The 20,964-nt window shown below is 42.7% G+C and overlaps 1 protein-coding gene across 1 annotated transcript in view; it reads right to left on the reverse strand.

Annotated features, from left to right (window-relative positions):
* The window catches only part of LOC122562359 (sodium-coupled monocarboxylate transporter 1-like), a 131,838-nt gene extending 116,791 nt beyond the window's left edge, over window positions 1-15,047 (reverse strand). Inside the window, exons 1-2 of the mRNA XM_043715235.1 lie at window positions 14,902-15,047; window positions 14,702-14,763 (exon numbers count right to left, since the gene is read on the reverse strand). Of these exons, the coding sequence (XP_043571170.1) occupies window positions 14,702-14,763; window positions 14,902-15,047 (208 nt within the window). The remainder of the gene's footprint in view (window positions 1-14,701; window positions 14,764-14,901) is intronic.
* Between the last annotated feature and the right edge of the window lie 5,917 nt (window positions 15,048-20,964).

Here is a 20,964-nt window from a genome sequence, read left to right on the forward strand (position 1 = left end):
TGAGGGGGACCTTATAGAGGTTTACAAAATTATGAGGGGCATGGATAGGGTAAATAGGCAAAGTCTTTTCCCTGGGGTCAGGGAGTCCAGAACTAGAGGGCATAGGTTTAGGGTGAGAGGGGAAAGATATAAAAGAGACCTATGGGACAACGTTTTCACACAGAGTGGTACGTGTATGGAATGAGCTGCCAGAGGATCTGGTGGAGGCTGGTACAATTGCAACATTTAACAGGCATTTGGATGGGTATATGAATAGGAAGGGTTTGGAGGGATATGGGCCGGGTGCTGGCAGGTGGGACTAGATTGGGTTGGGATATCTGGTCGGCGTGGACAGGTTGGACCGAAGGGTCTGCTTCCATGCTGTACATCTCTATGACTCTATGACTCTTGAAAGGTTTTAGTATCTGGTGTCTCAGGGAAAGTTAAGCTCCTAATAACCAAATAAAATGCTGTGGGTCTACTTCAATGATCTTCCCTCTGTTGTGGGGATAATCACCAGCCTCGGAGTCAGAGTCGGAGTTCAATGACAGAGTTTATTGTACAAGGAAATACCGGAGCTCCGGGGAGAGAAAGACATCAACAGCACAGTGGTCAGCTGCGAGTCTTCTCTCCACCCGGAGCACATATATACTTTTATACATTTTGTAATATAATAGATCAGTGAAAAGGTTATTGTCTTTGTAATATCGTTTGGTTATTGTAAATAGTTAATAGTTTCAGTGCAGTCATTGTCAGTTCCAGCGCAACCTTTGTTAATTTCAGCGCGGTCATTGTCAGTTTCAGCACAGACATTATCAGTTTCAATGTCTGCGCTGAAGTCTATTGCTGTAGTAATGGGCACTAATTGCTCTTCCTGAGAAGGATGATTACTGCAGCCTTGGTTATTATCACTCTGTACTGAGTCTGTATAAGACTGTTAGCATTTCTATTAAAGGTGTTGGCTGGACCCAGGCACATCGGCGGGGAGTGTACGCTATTCATGTGTATTCTCTCTCCTATCTGCCTTAAACAAATCAACTAGGTTGTTAGTGCATTGTACTGGCATTCTGGTTGCCCCAGGCAGTGTCTGTGTTTGCTCTGCTGTCTCTCTCCATATTGTGGTCCGGCAGCCATCTTGTGTGTCCATGTGCCTAGTGTCATCCTGCTCCATGCCATCTCCCACTTCACCTCTATCATAAGGTCAGAAGTGGGAATGTTTGCCAATGATTGCACAATGTTCAGTTTCATTCGCGACTTCAAGCAAAGCATGTTCAAATGCAACAAGACCTGGACAATATCGAGGCTTGGGCTAATAAGTGCCAAGTAATATTTGCACCACACAAATGCCAGGCTTGAACATTGACAATAAGAGACAATCTGCCACCGCCCCTTGACATTCAATGCTGCTCTTATGACTGAATTCCCCTCATCAACATCCTTCAAGTTATCATTGACTAGAAACTCAACATAAACACAGTAGCTGCAAGAGCAGGTCACAGGCTAGGAATACTTCCGCAAGTAACTTACCTCCTGACTCCCCAAAACCTGTCCACCATCTACAAGGTGTAAGTTAGGAGTGTAATGGAATTACTCCCCACTTGCTTGGATGAATGCAGCCCCAACAATACTCAATAAGCTTGACACAATCCAGGACAAAGCAGTTTACCTTAGTGGCACTACATCCACAAGCATCTGCCCCATCCACCAACAACACTCAGTACAAACAACTGCTATCTACAAGATGCACTGCAAAAATTCACCAAACAACCACAGATGGCACCTTTCACACCCATGACCACTTTCATCTGGAAGGACAAGGACAGCAGAGATGTGGGAACTCAACCATCAAGTCTCCTTCCAAGCTGTGTACCATCCAGACTTGGAAGTATATCACCATTCCCTCACTGTTGCAGGGTCAAAATGCTGGAATTCCCTCCTTAATGGCATTTTGGATCAACCCACAGCAGATTGACTCCAGCGGTTCAAGGCAGCAGCTCACAGCCACATTCTCAAGGGCAACGAAGGACGGATAACAAATGCTGGCCAGCCAGTGACATTCACATCCCAAAATTAGTTGAATAAAAGCAATCAGCAGAATTACTCATTGATTTTAATGTCTCTAATGTCATTTGCTTGGGAAAAAATGCATTTTCTTCCCCACATACTGGGCCCAGTTTTCGACAGCAGAATCAAATGAGTCAAGCTTCCAAAATAAAGGCATGATGCCAGAAATGCTTACCTCAACTCAAAAGACAATTGCTGTGAGCAAATTCTCTTGAGGACCATGCTGGTTTCTCTCATCACCACTGAAATAACTCCTTGAAGGCCGTTATTCTGTCGCATGTCGTTATTATTTACGCATGCACAGTCCATGGACTCTGACCAGCTAGTTAACAGCCAATCCCTAGAATAATGTGAATCTCTAACACTTCTTTTTTTTTTCCTTTTTTTGTTTTCTTTTCTTTATTTTCCCCCATACTACCGCCTAACAGTGGTAGTGCTTATTTTTCCCCAGCATCCATGTTGTGGAGAAGTGTGTGCAGGTGTAGGACACAGTGAAGAACAACAAGTGCGCAAATCTTTATTTATATTCCACCACCAGGAAGAAAGGAAACACCAGAGTGGCCACTGACAAGCTGTGCCCTTCTTGACAAAGGGCAATGCTGCGTGATCAAAAAACAGTGGAGGGGAGGGCAAGGATTAAATCAACATGGAGTTAGAGGGGGAAATAAAACACTCAGACTTCTGTTTATATCTGTCAGCCAGGGGTCCATGATTGGTCCAGATTAATATCCCCAAATCAGGGCCCTCATTCCAATCACTACACTAGTATAGCTGGCAATGTCCTCAACCCATGAATTAATTAAAAAAAGTTGTTTCTGTCTCATTCTCCTGCTCCAGCTCATGGTGAATCTGCAGGATGTAGTTCTCCAGTTGGGAGAAAGCTGATCAGTCAATAGCTTGGGCACGTTTTCTCACCTGTCACCTACATGGAGTGAGCAGAGGGCGTCCTGAAAGGACTGCTCTGTCACCAGATGATTAGATATATCATCCCTAAGCTACACACTTCAGCTGGATTTAGAACATTAAGTGCCTTATTGTGGACATGATCTTCACAGGTGGTAGGTCAGGATTCAATGACATGTCAAGCCATAGTAACCAGGCCCACCTTGTGCTGGTCTTCCCTCACCTAATTTGCACTGAAGGCTTTTGTCTGAACCTCTACCTGGTACCTCCATCAGATTTTGTTACCATGGGTAACCATACTGGGAGCAAGGACCTCTTGATGGCATTAGGAGATTGTGGTCTGCAGATGCTGGAGATCAAAGTTGAGAGTGTGTTGCTGGAAAAGCACAGCAGGTCAGGCAGCATCCGAGGAGCAGGAGAATCGACGTTTCAGGCCGGAGTCTTTCAAGGGATCATCAGGCACACGTTCCACCACATCAAACTGACAATCCACAAAAAATTAGTGCAAGAATATCTCTCCTTAAGGAGACCAAAAATGTATCCAGTACTTTCGACATGATCATAACAATGGCAGTTGTAATAATTTTTTTCCCTTTTCTACTTACAATGGAGGCCAACCTAATTACTTACTGTACCAGCTCACTAACATTAGTTTATTTTTGTGGAAGGTTATCAAATCTCTTTCAACAACAGTATTCAGTAGTCTCTCTCCATTTAAATTATAATCTGCTTTTCTATTCTTTCAACTAAAGTGGATGACCAAATATTTAACCAAGTTATACCAGTTTATTTTGTGTTATTTGAGCAAACAAAATAAAAGCAAAAGTAGACCATTCAGCCTCCAGATTCTACTCCACTATCAATAAGATTATGATTGATCCATTTGTGTTTCAAATCCACATTCCCATCTATCCCCAATAACATTTGATTGTCTTGCCTAATGAAAATCTACCACCTCAGTCTCAAAAACGTTTGAGAAAAAAAAGTCCTCATATCTGTTCTGAAAGGGCAACCTGAATTTTAAAACAGTGCCCCTAATTCTGCACAAACCCACAAGATGATACACTCTTTCCACATCCATCCTGTCAGTTCATTCAGCATTTATACATTTCAACCCAATGACCCTTCACTGTTTTAACTCTAGTGGAAATAAATTCAGCCTGCCCAAACGTCTGCTAATAAGACATCACACTTATGCCAGGCATTAATCTAGAAACAAACTCTGAATCATGTTCAATGCATTTACATCCATTCTAAATACAACAGACCAAAACTGCATACAGTATTTGAGACACAGTCTCACAAGTGTCACATATAATTGAAACATAATATCCTTACTTTTGCATTCAATTCTTCTCATAATAAATGATAACAGCCCATCAGCCTTATCGCTTATATGCTGAAACAGCATTCAAACTTTGTTATTCATGCGCTAGAACACCTAGATTCTTTCTAACGTCAAACTCTGCAGTCATTCTCCATCTCCAGGAGATGAAGAGATAGTAAATGAATATTTTGTGTTAGTTTTTACTGAGGAGAAAGAAATGGAGGCTAGAGAACTCAAGGAAATAAATATTGAAGTTTTGAAAACAGTTCACATTACAGAAGAGATAGTGATAGAGATCTTAGAAAATATAAAGATGGATACAGGTCCAGAACTTGATCTCTTATCTCAGGACTTTGTGGGAAGTTGGGGAAGAAATTGCATATCCCCTTGCAGAAATATTTGTATCCTCTATAACCACAGATGAGGTGCCAGATGACTGGAGAATGGCAAATGTTGTGCATTTAGTTAAGAAGGGATGCAAGAGAAGTCTGGGGAACGATAGAGCAGTAAGTCTGACTTCGATAGTGGCTAAGTTGTTGGAAGTGCATTTAATCAAGCCATGCTCTTCCAGATGGTCATATATCATATCCCTCAGAATCCTTTCTAAAACCTTGCAGACAACAGACATGAGACTTACTGGTCTGTAATTGCTGGGGATTTCCCTATTTCCTTTCTCCTTTCTTGAAGAGAGGAATTACATTTGCCTCTCTCCAGTCCTCAGGTACAATTCCAGTGGAGAGTGAGGATGCAAAGATCTTCGCAAGTGGCGAAGCAATCATATTTCTCATTTCCCAAAGCAGCCGAGGACAAATCTGGTCCAGGCCTGGCGACTTAATGTTTGACAAAATTTTCAGCACATCAGCTTCCTCTATCTCTATCCATTCCAGCATGCACACCTGCTCTTCAAAGGTTTCATTCACTACAAAGTTTGCTTCTTTTGTAAAGACAGAAGCAAAAACTCATTTAGGGCTTCCTCAGACTCCACACACAAGTTCCCTATGCTATCCCTGATTGGTCCTACTCTTTCTTTGACCATTCTCTTATTCCTCACATAAGTGTAAAATGCCTTTGTGTTCTCCCTAATCCGTTCTGCCAAGCCTTTCTCATGTCCCTTCCTGGCTCTCCTCAGACCACTTTTGAGCTCCTTCCTCGCCTACCTGTAATCCTCTAGAGCTGAGCTTGACCATAGCTTCCTCCACCTTATGTAAGCTACCTTCTTCTTTTGACGAGAAGCTCCACCGCTGTCGTCATCCAAGGTTCCTTTATCTTACCCCTTCTTGCCTGTCTCAGAGGGACATATTTATTCATCACTCGTAACAACTGTTCCTTAAAAAGTCTCCACATATCTATAGTGCCTTTACTCATGGAACAATTGCTCACAGTCCATGCTTCCTAACTCATGTCTCATCGCATCATAGTTTCCTCTTCCCCAATTAAATATCCTCCCATTTTGCCTAATCCTCTCCTTCTCCATAGCTATGTAGAATGTGAGGCAGCTGTGGTCACTATCACCAAAATGCTCTCCCACCACAAGATCTGATACCTGCCCCGGCTCGTTTCTGAGCACCAAGTCTAGAATGGCCTCTCCCCTCGTCGGCCTGTCAATGTACTGAGTTAGGAAATCCTCCTGAACACACCTTACAAAAACAGCTCCATTCAAATCTTCTGCTCGAAGGAGGTTCCAATCAATATTGGGAAAGTTAAAGTCACCCATTACAACAACCCTACTACATCCACACTTTTCTAAAATCTGTCGACCTATGCTTTCTTCAATCTCCCTGCTGCTATTGGGGGGCCTGTAGTAAACCCCTAAAGGAGACTCAAATGAGACTCAAGTCTTCATAATTTTAAAAGTGCCAAAATTTGAAAAGTTCCAGACCTAGTGAAAGGTTAACAGCACCTCTAGTGTATGCTTGGACACACAGCTTTTGTCTCTTCAACTCAATCCTTCATCTTTTTTGTTTTAGCAAAATCATGATCAATGCTTTTCTGAAGTTTCCTTTGTCCCCTTATTTCATTTCCCAAAATATTTTAAAATAGGCCATTTCATCTCTAGTCCTCACTATTGAAGTTAAGCTTTACTACAATCTATATTCATACTTTCCCAGGAGCTGGACCAATATCCAGTGTAATCCTAAGTATTTCCTTAATCTAAAACTGTTTAAACTTTCAAAATTGTAATCTGAAATTATCTAATCAATAATTTGTCATATTTATTTTCCCAATTCACAGGTTAGCTTACCTAAATAAAAAAACTGAAAGAACTGCAATGCTGTAAATCTGAAACTAAAACAGAAATTACTGGAAAAGCTACCTCTTGTTATTGCCTCACCTGCATCAACTCTCACCTCCGTTATGCAGCTAAGGTCCCCCCCCCCCCGCCATACTACTTTTAACCCTCTCAAACTACTCAAGTAAACCTTCCACCCAGGGCATTGGTCCCCTTCCAGTTCAGATGCAACCAGTCCTTCTTGTACAGGTCCCACCTTCCCCAGAAGGCATCCCAATTATCTACACATCTGAAGGCTTCCCTCCTACACCAGCTGCGCAGCCACGTGTTAAGCTCTCTGTTCCTCACCTCGCTATCTCGTGGCACCGGTAGTAAACTAGAGAACACTACTCTGTTTGTCCTGCTTTGCAGTTCCATCCTAACTCCCTGAAATCACTTTTTATATTCTCAATCCTTTTTCTGACTATATCATTAGTGCCAGTATGTAACACAATTTCTGGCTGTTCGCCCTCCCCTTTTAGAACCTCATACATCTGATCGGAGACGTCCCGGAACCCGATCCTGACCACGAAATCTCCTGTCTATTCTCCTAACTATCGAGTCCCCTACCACTAGTACTTTTCTATTCTGCTCCCTTCCCTTCTTTGCCACAGTGTCAGGCTCATCAGGTTAAACATGATTTCCCTTTGACAAAATCATATCAATTCTTCCTAATTAGAGTCAGAGTCCTACAGCACAGAGACCAGGCCCTTCAGCCAAACTGACCCAGGCCAATAAAAATGCCTAACCCTACTTCCCTGCATTTGGCCCATATTTTTCTAAACCTTTCCTATCCGTGTACTTGTCCAAATGTCTTTTAAATGTTGTTAATGTACCGGCCTCAACCACTTCTGCTGGCAGCTCATTCCATATGCGTACCACCCTCTGTAAAAAAGTTGCCCATTAAGTTCCCTTTTATTCTTTCCCCTCTCACTTTAAACTAATGCACTCTAGTCCTCAACTCTCCAACCCTGAGAAAAAGACTGAGTGCATCATCCTATCCGTACCTCTCAGATCTTATACACTTCTTTAAGATCCCTCTCAGTCTTCCACGCTCTAAAGAAAAACTTCCTAGCTTCTCCAACCTCTCCCTATAACTCAGATCCTTGAATCCTGGCAACATCCTTATAAATTTCTTCTGCACTCTTTCCAGTTTAATAACTCTTTGCTATTGCAAAGTGACCAAAACTGAACACAATACTCCAAGTGCAGACCCATCAAAGTCCTGTACAACTGCAACATAACTTCCCAATTTCTACACTCAATGCCCTGACTGATGAAGGCCAAAGTCCTTCTTCACTGCCCTGTCTACCCGTGACTCCACTTTCAGAGAGCTGTGCACCTGAACTCTAAGGCTCCCCATTATACTACACTCCTTAAGGCCCTACCATTCACCATGAAATTCCTGCCTTGATTTGACTTTCCAAAGTGCAATACTTATCAGCAAGAAACTCCATTTGCCATTTCTTGATCTACTTCCCCAGCTGATCAAGGTCCTGCTGCAAATTCTGATAACCTTCTTCACTGTCCACGATACCTCCTATTTTAATATCATCTGCACACTTACTAATCATGCTTTGTACATTGTCATCCAAATTATTGATTTAGGTAACAAACAGCAATGGGCCCAGTACCGAACTTAACCACACCACTAGTAATAGGACTCCAGGCCAACAGGCATTCCACTATTACCCTCAGCTTTCCATCATCAAGACAATTGTGTATCCAACTTGCGAGCTCCCCCTGGATTCCGTGCAACCTACCACGTGGAATCTTATCAAAGGCCTTACTGAAATCCATATAGACTAGGTCTACTGCCCTGCTCACATCAATGTTCCTAGTAACTTCATCTAGCAAATTTGAGGCATGATCTCCCAAGCACAAAGCCATGCTGACAATTCCTGATGAAGGGCTTTTGCCCAAAACATCAATTCACTTGCTCTTTGGATGCTGCCTGACTTGCTGTGCTTTTCCAGCACCACACTCTCACCCTATTCCTAATCAAACCCCATCTTTGCAAATGCATGTATATCTTAGAATCTTCTCAAGTTACCTACCCACCACAGATGTTAGGCTTACTGGTCTATAGTTCCCAAGTTTTTCTTTGCAACCCTAATTCAGGAAGATCACAAACTTCACTACTCTCCAGTCTGGTGGGACCTCACCCTTGGCTAATGATGATGTAAAAATATCAGCCAGGGGTCCCATAATTTCTCCTCTAGCCTCTTGTAGAGTTCTTAGATATATCTAGTCAGAATTGGGAGATTTAGCCACCTTCATACATTCTAATACATAGAGTCATAGAGATGTATAGCACGGAAACAGACTCTTTGGTCCAGCTCGTCCATGCCGACCAGATATCCCAACCTTATCTAGTCCCATCTGCCATCACCTGGCCATATCCCTCCAAACCCTTCCTACTCATATACGTATCCAGATGCCTTTTAAATGCTGCAATTGTACTAGCCTCCACCATTTCCTCTGGCAGCTCATTCCATACACGTACCACACTCTGCATGAAAAAGTTGCCCCTTAAGTCTCTTTTATATCTTTCCCCTCTCACCCTAAACCTATGCCCCCTAGTGCTGAACTCCCTACCCCAGGGAAAAGACTTTGTCTATTTATCCTATCCATGCCCCTCATGATTTTATAAACCTCCATAAAGTCACCCCTCAGCCTCTGACACTCCAGGGAAAACAGCCTCAGACTATTCAACCTCTCCCTATAGCTCAAATCTTTCAACCCTCGCAACATCCTTGTAAATCTTTTCTGAATCCTTTCAAGTTTCACAACATCCTTCCAATAGGAAAGAGACCAGAATTGCACACAATATTCCAAAAGTGGCCTAACCAATGTCCTGTACAGCCGCAACATGACCTTCCATTCCTGTACTCAATACTCTGACTAATAAAGGAAAGCATACCAAAAGCCTTCTTCACTATCCTATCTACTTTCGACTCTACTTTCAAGGAGCTATGAACCTGCACTCCAAGGTCTCTTCGTTCAGCAACACTTCCTAGGACCTTACCTTTAAGTGTATAAGTCCTGCTAAGATTTGCTTTCCCAAAATGCAGCACCTCACATTTATCTAAATTAAACTCCATCTGCCACTCCTCAGCCCATTGGTCCATCTGATCAAGATCCCATTGTGGTCTGAGGTAACCTTCTTTGCTGTCCACTACACCTCCAATTTTGGTGTCATCTGCAAACTTACTAAGTATATTTCTTATGCTCACATCCAAATCCTCCTTTGTGATAGGGACTGTCCCTGAGATATGACCACTAACTTCCCCAAGTTCCCAAGTCTTCATGTCTTTTTCCATGGTAAACACAGAGGGAAAGTATTCATGGAAGACCTCGCCCAATTTCTACAGTTCTACATATACATGTCCACTTTGGTCCTTGAGCAGTCATATTGTCTCTCTAGTTGTTCTTTTTCCTTTAATACACTAAAAGAACCTCTTTAGTTTCATCCTAATCTTCTCAGCCAAGGCTATCTCGTCCCCACTTTTCACCCTCCTGATTTTCTTCAGTAAACTCCAGTATCTCTGACATAACTCCAGGGATTCCTAATGCCTGTTTCTGAGCCATACTCTTTTTTCTGATCAAAGCCTCAATATCTCATCATCCAAGGTTGCTGTCAACCTTGCCTTTCACTCTCACAGTAACATAGAGACCTTGAACTCTAGCTATCTCACTTTTAAAGGCCTCCCACTTGCTGGAGGTCCCTTTGCCTACAAACAAACCACTTCAATTAACCCCTGCAAGCTCCCGTCAAATTCCATCAAAACTTGCCTTCTCCCAATTTAGAACTTGAACTTGTGGACCAGTTTTGTCCTCTCCATAACTACTTCAAAATTATTAGAACTATGGTCATTTGTCCCAAAGTGTTCCCCATACTGTCACCTGTCCTGCCCCATTTCCCAAGAGTAGGTAGAGTTTTGCCCCTTCCCCAATAGGACCCTGTATATACTGCTTAAGGAAAGGTTCCTGAACGCACTTAATAAATTCCACCCCATCTAAGTCCTTCACACTCTAGCAGTCCCAGTCTATGTTAGGAAAATTAAAATCCCCTAATATGACAACCCTATTGTTCCTGCAAGTCTCCCCAATCTACCTGCAGATTTGTTCCTCTCATTCCTTTAAAAAATGAGATAACAAGAGTTCAGAGGTAGTATGTCTTGTTAGTGTAAAGGGCAAGGCTGGTAGCCATAGGAAATGCTGGATGATTAGTGAAATTGAGGCTGTGGTCAAGAAAAAGAAAAAGGCATATATCAAGTATAGACGGCAGGTATCGAGTATAGGGGCAGTAGGAATATACTTAAGAGGAAAATCAGGAGGGCAAAAGGGGACTGGAGATAGCTTTGGAAAATAGTTAACGAGAATCCAAAGAAATTCTATAAGTACATTAAGGGCAAAATAGTAACTAGAGAGAGAATAAGGCCCCTTAAAGATCAACATAGCCGTCTATGTGTGGACAGTAGCTGGGAGAGATACAAAACAAATATTTCATGCTAGCATTTACTGTGGAGAAGGACATAGAAATTTGGGTACTTAGGGAAATAAACAGTGATGCCTTGAAATGAGTCCATATTATAGAAGAGGAGATGCTGCAGTTCTTCAGACATTTAAATGTAGATTAATCCGTGGGACCTGATCAGGTATTTCCCAGAACTGTGTGGGAAGCTAGGAAAGTGATTACTGGGCCCCTTGCTGAGATATTTGTAACATAAACAGCCATGGGAGAGGTGCCTAAAGATTGGAGGTTGGCTCATGTGGTGCCATTATTTAAGAAAGGCTGGAAGGAAAAGCCAGGAAATTACAGACTGGTGAGACTTAAGTCAGTGCTGGGTAAGTTGTTAAAGGGAATTCTGAGGTCAAATGAAGAAACTGTTGAAATCCATATTTATCCCGTGTGGTTTCAGGGTCCCAAGGCAGAATTTAAGGCGTTCTGCCTCCAGGTGTTGGGTGGTAACGGTTTGGCCGTGGAGGAGGCCCAGGATCTGCATGTCCTTGATGGAGTGGGAGGGGGAGTTGAAGTGTTCAGCCATGGAGTGGTGAGGTTGGTGGGTTTGGATATCCCAAAGATGTTCTCTGAAACGATCCACAAGATGGCGTCCTGTCTCCCCGATGTAGAGGAGACCACATCAGGTGCAATGTCTCTAGGATGTGGAAAGATCCTTTGGGGCCTTGAACAGAGGTGAGGGGAGTAGTGTGGGCGCAGATTTTGCACTTCCTGCAGTGACAGGAAAGCTGCCAGGAGTGAGGTGCGGGCTGTTGGGGGGCGTGGACCTGACGAGGAAGTCGCAGACGGAATGGTCTCTCGGGAACGCTGATAGGAATGGGGAGAGAAATATATCTCTGGTGGGGTCCGTTTGGAGGTCACTGAAGTGACAGAGGATGATGCAATGTATGTGGAAGTTGGTGGGGTGGAAGCTGAGAACTGGGGGGAGGTTCTGTTCTTGCTGTGTTGGGAGGGGTGGGGTTCAAGGGCGGTGGTGTGGTAAATGGAGGAGAGGCGCTGGAGGGCTCGTGGTAAGTGAAATTGCGATCTTGGAAGGAGGCCATCTGGGATTTTCTAAGGTGAAATTGGTCATCTTGGGAACAGATGCAGTGGAGGTGGAGGGATTGGGAATAAGGGATGGCGTTTTACAGGAGGTAGGGTGGGAGGAGGTGTAGTCTAGGTAGCTGTGGGAGTCGGTGGGCTTGTAGTAGATGTCCGTGGTAAGTTGGTCGCCAGAGACAGATATGGAGTGGTCCAAGAAGGGAAGGGAAGTATCTGAGATGGTCCAGGTGAATTTGAGGTCAGGGTGAAAGGTGTTGGTAAATTTGATGAACTGTTCAACCTCCTCATGGGAGCATAAGGTAGCACCGATACAGTGGAACAGGTCGGAGTGGTGCCAGTGTAACTGCAGAAGATGGATTGTTCCACATACCCGACAAAGAGGCAGGCATAGCTGGGTCCCATGCAGTTTTGAGGAAGTGGGAGGATTGGAAAGAGAAGTTGTTGAGGGTAAAGATCAGTTCAGCCAGGCGGATGAGGGTGTCGGTGGAAGGGTACTGGTTGGGACAGCGTAAGATGAAGAAACGGAGGACTTGGAGGCCTTTGTCATGGCGGATCGATGTGTACAGGGCTAGATGTCCATGATGAAGATGAGGCTTTGAGGACCGGGGAGGAGGTGAAGGGCATTGTAGTGTCCCAAATGTAGGCGAGTTCCTGGACTAAGGGGGACAGGACGATGTCAAGGTAGACAGAAATGAGTTCACTGAGACAGTTGCAGGCTGAGACAATGGGTCGACCTGGGAAGTCAGGTTTGTAAATCTTTGGTAGGAGGTACAATCGGGCAGTGCAAGGTGACAGAGGGTTGCTTTTTGGACTGGAAGCCTGTGACCAACAGTGTACCACAAGGTCCAGTGCTGGGTCCACTGCATTTAATCAATTATATAGATGATCTAGATGTTAATATAGCAGGTATAGTTAGTAAGTTGCAGATGACAGCAAAATAGATGGTGTAGTGGCGAATATCAAAGTACAACAGATTAGATTCCCTTCAGTGGGGGAACAGGCACTTTGGCCCAACCAGTCCACACCGACCCTCCAAAGAGGAACCCACCCAAACCCATTTCCCTCTGACTAATGAACCTAACACTATGGGCAATTTAGCATGGCCAATTCACCTGACCTGCACATCTTTGGTCTGTGGGAGGAAACCGGAGCACCTGGAGGAAACCCACGCAGACACAGGGAGAATATGCAAACTCCACACAGACAGTCGCCCAAGGCTGGAATCGAACTTGGGACTCTGGCGCTGTGAGGTAGCAGTGCCACTGAGCCACTGTGGCACCCCTAAGACCGTGATCAGACGGGCCAATGAGTGGCAGATGCAGTTTAATTTAGATAAATGTGAGATGTTGCATTTTGGCAAGGCAAACAAGGGCAGGAATTATACACCTAATGGTAGGGCCCTCGAGAGTGTTGCCAAACAAAAAGACCTAGGAGTGCAGGTGCATAGTTCCTTAAAAGTGGAGTCACAGATCAACAGGGTGGTGAAGGCAGCACTTAGCACACTTTTTTCATTGGTCAAAAGATAGAGTATAAGAATTGGGGTGACATATTGCAGCTAAACAGGACTTTGGTGAGGTCACTTTTAGAATACTGCATGCAATTCGCATCGCCCTTCTATAGGAAGGATGTTGTTAAATTTGAGTGTGCAGAAAAGATTTACAAGGATGTTGCCAGCACTGGAGAGTTTGAATTGTAGGGAGAGGCTGAATAGACTGGGGCTTTGTTCCCTGGACTGTTGGAGGCTGAATGGTGACCGTTCAGGATGTTTTAAGAGGTACCTAGTACCCAATATTTGAATTTCTAAACGTTTTTCAATAAGATACCCTATATAAGGTTATTCATAAAACAAGAACCCATGGTTTTAGGGGTAATATATGAGCATGTATAGAGGATTGACTAATGATCAGAAGTCAGCAATTTGGAATAAAGGGACATTCAGGAACTCATGGAGTGCCACAGGCATGAGTGCAGTGGTCACAATTATTTACAACATATATTAGTGACTTGGATGATGAAAGTGAATATACTATTGCCAAGTTTGTGGATGACACAAAAATAGGTCGGAAGGCTAGTGGTGAAAGAGGACACAAAAATCTGTAGAGAGATATAGACAGGTTAAGTGAGTGGGCAAAAACTTGATCGATGGAATATCATGTGGGAAAATGAGAAACTACACACTTGGGCAGGATGATTAAAGGAGACGAATGTTATTTAAATGGAGGAGGACTGCAGAAAGTTGCAGCACAGTGAGATTTGTGGATCCCTGTGCAATAATAAGTCAAACAATTATCAACTATAAAGGCTTTATGGTTTTCAACCTAATTTTGGTTCACAATTTAAATTATTTATTTTGTAGTTTCTCTTTCTTATAAGAATTTATAGAAGACTGGCATTAATAAAATAATGACTGAAGGAATTGGTTAATTTTATATATTTACTTCAATATGCATCTTATATTAGTGTTAAAAGTACACATTTGTGATATCAACTATATTGACTTCAATTTTAAATGGTGCACATCAATTTGCGATGTAATGTAAATATCTTTATCTTATCTATTGATCAAATATTTTAGAGTAATTGAAACACAAACCTGTTATAGCAGACAAGAAACTAGAAGCCAATGAAAGAGCAATTGGATATGCAGAGAGCTGTCTGATGAAAAAAGCATAACGTGATATTTTAATTACATTAAAATTATTTAATTATTTATATTTAATTATTTTACCTTTACAATGGAAATTTAATTTCAAAACTCATATTTGTTCCAAAAAATGTTTAAATCCTATTTACCGGTTTCCTAACAGGAACTCTTCTGTTGTTTGGTGCTCAGTCCTACCACGTTTAAAAGCACAAAAAAGACCAATTGCAGCAGATACAAAGAGGATTAAAGCAAAAACAACATAGTCCCAGGGTTGAAAGGTATGATTCTCTGCCATGGTTGCTTCTTCAATAAAAATGAAAGCTCAAAAGAACAGGCTATGTACAATAATTCTGTTGACAATTTGATAAGCAGACTAAAGGTCAACACCTGCACTTCCATGCACATAGCTGTCCTTTTAACGCATATAAAGTAATTAATCTTCAAAAGTTACTTAATACTGTACTATTTCTTTACATATTATTGCTGCACTATATGCCAGTTAGCATTGTTATAGCCGCTTTACAAGACATCTGAAGGGCGTCAAGAAACTTACCATTATGAAAACTTTTCTTTCCTGAGTCCATTTGTTATTAGTGATGGTGTTCGAAAGGGAACTTTCTATTGTTAATCTGGACACTGAAATTCAATGTTGTATGGGTATTATGAGAAAGTAAATTTTCTATAAGTTGTTCAAAATGTTTTCAGAAAAAGATGTTTTGCAATAACTAAAATTTCAATGTCTAAATCTACAGCTCTAAACATTTTAAAAAGTTTACAATACATGTATCCACTGAATTGGTGATTTTGGATTACTCACAGTGTGTAAACAGGCCCTTCAGCCCAACAAGTCCACACTGAACCGGCGAAGAGCAAACCACCCCCCTACATTTACCCCTTCACCTAACACTATGGGCAATTTAGCATGGCCAATTCAGCTAACCTGCACATTTTTCAACTGTGGGAGGAAACCCACACAGACACAGGGAGAATGTGCAAACTCCACACAGACAGTTGCCTGAGGTGGGAACTGAACCCAGGTCTCTGGCGCTGTGAGGCAGCAGTGCTAACCACTGGGCCAATTGTTCCTTAAAAGCTAAAGCACACAAGATCCAAAGTATCATTTAATAAAATGCTCCACTCTTTTAAAAGCACATTTGTGTGTGTTTGCACTCATTTGAGAGAGAAAGCTCCAACATTTGTTTTGCATTCTCAAAACAAAGTGCTAGGAGAGACAGGGAACTCAAAATTCATGTTGGGACAAAGGCAAAAGTTGGATAGAGGAGAGAAGAGGGACCAATGGAGATATAAAATAAAAATGAGGGGCATCAATCAGACAAGCAGGAAGAAACTTTTCCTCTTATTAAATGAGACAATAAGCAGAGAGCACTGTTTTAAGGTAAGGAATAGGAGTATTAGAAAATGATAGGCAGGAACTCTCAATACATTTAAGAACTGTTTAGGTAAACTCTTGAAATGCTATAACCTACAAGGCTATGAGCCAAATGCTAGAGAATGAGATTAGAACAAATAGATGTTTGATAAATGGCATAGAGATGATGGGTCAAAGGGTATTCTTCTGTACTGTAAAAATGCCACAACTGCAATTCACAGGTTTACAACGGTTACAGTGCACAAGTTATTCGACAATCTGTGCCAGCCCTCTGCAACAGCAATTAAGCTAGCTGACCCCTCATCCTTTCCCTATAGTTCTGTGATCTCTTTTTTCCTCTTCAGAAGCTTATTCAATTTCTTCTTAAAGCTCACAGATGAACCTGCTTTGATCACAAGCTCAGGCATATATTCCAGATCTCAACTACTCACTGATATTTTCCTCATATTACCACCGTTTCTTCCACCAGTCAACTTACAGCTGTGTTATCCAGTTCTCAACATGTGCACCAAGAAAAACAAAAAATAGCCCGAGTAGATGATACATCCCCTCAAGCCTGCTCCACCATTCAATACAGGCATTGGTGATCATCTGCCCCAGTGTAAATTTTCGATTATATTCAAATACATCTGGCATGGATACAGAATTGGTTCACTGGCAGAAGGCAGAGAGTGGGGATAAAGAGATCTTTCTCAGGATGGCAGCCGGTGACTAGCATTCCTCCACAGAGGTCAGTGTTGCGACAATTATTCAAGTTATATATTAACAATCTGGGTGAAATAACTGAGGGCATTATTGCAGATACAAAGATAGGTGGAGGGACAGGTAGTGTTGAGGAGGTGAAGAGGCTTGGACTGCAGAAGGACTTGGATAGACTAGGAGAATGGGCAACGAAGTGGCAGATAGAATACCGTGTGGGAAAGTGTGAGGTAATGCACTTTGGTAGGAGGAATAGAGGTGCAGATTATTTTCTAAACAGGGAAAGTGTTTGGAAATCTGAAACACAAATGGATTTAGAAGACTTCGTTCAGGATTCAAAACGTGTGGTGCTAGAAAAGCACACATTTTGAATATTATGAGTAACTTTGAGCCCGGCGTCTAAGGAAGGATGTGCTGGCTTTCAAGGGGATCCCGGGGATATTTACAAGAATGATCCCAGGAATTAGAGGCTTGTCTTATGAGGAGCAGTTGAGGACTCTGGGTCGACTGAGTTTAAAAGGGGAAAGATCAATGTAACTTACAGAATACTGAGAGATCTGCATCAAGTGGACGTGGAAAAGAGACTAGGACCCAAGGGCGTAGCCTCAGAGTGAAGGATTGACCTCTAGAACAGAGATGAAAAGGAATTTTTTCAGTCACAGGGCAAAGAATCTGTGAAACTCATTGCCACAGAAGGTTGTAAAGGCCAAAAGTCAATAAGTTTATTTAGATGGGATCAAAGATTACGAGGAGAAGGCAGGAGAATGGGGTTGAGAAACATCAGGCATGACTGAATGGTGGAGAAGACTTGATGGGGCTAATGGCCTAATTCTGCTCCTATATCTTGGTCTTACGATTATCCTCTGAGGTAGGCAATTCCAAATATTCACAATGTTCTGAAGCAAATTAACCTCTCAGTCCTCAAATATTGACCCCCTATCCTGAGGCAGTGGCCCTGTGCTTTAGATTTCTAGGCAGGGAAACAATCTTGTAGCATCTACCCTGACAAGCACTTTCATAGTTACACGTGCATCAGTGAACTTTCTAAATTCAGCTTGCTTCAATATCAAGGGCAGATCATAAGCCAGAAGGAGGACACCATGTGCAGAGAGAATATTGGACAGATAAAATGGTTTACTAAAGAGAGTCCTGCCTAAACAAGTGGGATCATAGAGTCAGAGCACAGAAACAGACACTTCAATCCAAGTCACCCATGCCAGACATGTTTCCTCATCTGGACTAGTCCCATGCCTGCATTTGGCCCATATCCCACTAAACCTTTCTCATTCATGTATCAAATATCTTTTACATGTCGTGATTGTACCTGCCTCTACAATTTCCTCTGGCAGCTCATTCCATATATGCACCATTCTCTGTGAAAAAGATCCATTTTAAATCTTTCCCCTCTTATCTTAAACCTATGTCCTCTAGCTTTAGACTCCCCTACCCTTGGAAAAATACCTTGGCTATTCACCTAATATATGCCCCTCATGATTTTATAAACCTCAATAAAGTCACTTTTCAGCCTCTGATGCCCCATGGGGAAAAAGTCCCAGTTTATTCTTATCATTCAAACTCGCCAGTCCTGCGAACATCCTTGTAAATTGCAGTAGCAATAGAAGAAAAGCTCAGCATCATCTTGGGCTCTTAATTCATTGAGGAGAGGGTTATGAGGATTGAATATAGGGCATTTGCTAAAGGCATATTGTTCAGAAAATGGGAATTCAGAGGACATCACAAATACATGGTAATGGGGTGATATTCAAAGAAGATAAGGGATCTGAGGAAAGTAGATAGAGAAGGATGTTTGTACCAATGAGTTGTTTCTGCTTGCAATACTTCAAATCTGAGAGGTAGATTAAAAGGTATGTTTTAATGTTAAAGCATGGATGAGACAAAGGATGAAACTGCAGGCTATGAAGATTTGAGACAGGGGAGTAACTATTGCTTAAGAGAGAGGTCAGGAGTATGCAAGTGGCAGTACAAAGCATTGAGACCAGCAGAAACCCTTTCCTTTCCCATCCAGTCCTCTTCATTATGACTATTCAAGTCATTGTTCAGATAATTGAACACCCTGATTCTCTCTACACTATATTTTGTAACTCTAATTTATCTGTAAATTTACTCCTTCGTACCTTTTTGCATTAATTGGTTCCACCCAGTAGATTGCGATTTTTGAGAAGATTTGTAGCTCAGGTTGAGGTTCACTTGCTGAGCTGGCATATTTGGTTAGGTTAGATTCCCTACAGTGTGGAAACAGGTCCTTTGGCCCAACAAGACCACTCCACCCCTTCAAATAGTAACCCACCAAGACCCATTTCCCTCTGACTAATGCACCTAACACTATTGGCAATTTAGTATGACCAATTCACCTTACTTGCACATCTTTTGACTGTGGGAGGAAACCAGAGCACTCAGAGGAATAACCACGCAGAGGCAGGGAGAATGTGCAAACTCCACACAGACAGTCGCCCGAGGCTGGAATCAAACATGGGACCCTGGTGCTGTGAGGCAACAGTGCTAACCACTGAGCCACCATACTGCCCCCACACGTTTTAGATTAGATTAAATTAGATTAGATTACTTACAGCGTGGAAACAGGCCCTTCAGCCCAACAAGTCCACACCGACCCTCCGGTTTTCAGATGTTTCATCACCATGCTAGGTAACATCATCAGTGAGCCTCCAGTGAAGCGCTGGTGTTCTGCCCCACTTTCTATTTATGTGTCTTGGTCTCTTAAGGTGGGTGATATCATTTCCGGTTCTTTTTCTCAGAGGTTGGTAAATGGAATCCAAATCAATGTGTTTCTTTATGGAGTTTCAGTTTGAATGCCAGGCCTCTAGGAATTCCTATGTGTGTCTCTGTTTAGCCTATCCTAAGATGGATGTGTTATCCCAATCGAAGTGGTGTCCTTCTTCATCTGTATGTAAGGATTCTCATGATAGTGGGTCATGTCTTTTGGTGGCTAGTTGGTGTTCTTGTTTCCTGATAGCTAGTTTTCTGCTATCTGTCCAATGTAATGTTTGTTACAGTCCTTGCAGGGTATTTTGTATATGACATTTGAAATTTCACAAAACAGGAGACAACAAAAAAGACTCATCTTAGAACATAGAACATAGAACAGTACAGCACAGAACAGCCCTTCAGCCCGCGATGTTGTACCGACCATTGATCCTCATGTATGCACCCTCAAATTTCCGTGACCATGTGCATGTCCAGCAGTCTCTTAAATGTCCTCAATGACCTTGCTTCCACAACTGCTGCTGGCAAAGCATTCCATGCTCTCACAACTCTCTGTGTAAAGAACCAGCCTCTGACATCCCCTCTATACATCCTGGTAAACCTCCTCTGAACCCTCTCCAAAGCATCCACATCTTCCCTATAATAGACCGACCAGAACTGGACGCAGTATTCCAAGTGCGGTCTAACCAAAGTTTTATAGAGCTGCAACAAGATCTCACGGCTCTTAAACTCAATCCCCCTGTTAATGAAAGCCAAAACACCATATGCTTTCTTAACAACCCTGTCCACTTGGGTGGCTATTTTAAGGGATCTATGTACCTGCACACCAAGATCCCTCTGTTCCTCCACACTGCCAAGAATCCTATCCTTAATCCTGTACTCAGCTTTCAAATTCGACCTTCCAAAATGCATCACCTCGCACTTATCCAGGTTGAACTCCATCTGCCACCTCTCAGCCCATCTCTGCATCCTGACAATGTCCCCCTGCAGCCTACAACAGCCCTCTATACTGTCAATGTCCCCCTGCAGCCTACAACAGCCCTCTATACTGTCAAAGACACCTCCAACCTTTGTGTCGTCTGCAAACTTGCTGACCCATCCTTCAATCCCCTCATCCAAGTCATTAATAAAAATTACAAATAGTAGAGGCCCAATGACAGAGCCCTGTGGAACACCACTGACTTCCAGGCAGTATATGTCCTTTCTACTACCACTCGCTGTCTTCTGTTGGCCAGCCAATTCTGTATCCAGGCAGCTAAGTTCCCCTGTATCCCATTCCTCCTGACCTTCTGAATGTGCCTATCATGGGGAACCTTATCAAATGCCTTGCTGAAGTCCATATACACCACATCCACAGCTCAACCCTCATCAACTTTTCTAG

The sequence above is a fragment of the Chiloscyllium plagiosum genome, chromosome 24 (assembly GCF_004010195.1).
Source record: "Chiloscyllium plagiosum isolate BGI_BamShark_2017 chromosome 24, ASM401019v2, whole genome shotgun sequence".
NCBI classification, from domain to species: Eukaryota; Metazoa; Chordata; class Chondrichthyes; order Orectolobiformes; family Hemiscylliidae; genus Chiloscyllium; species Chiloscyllium plagiosum.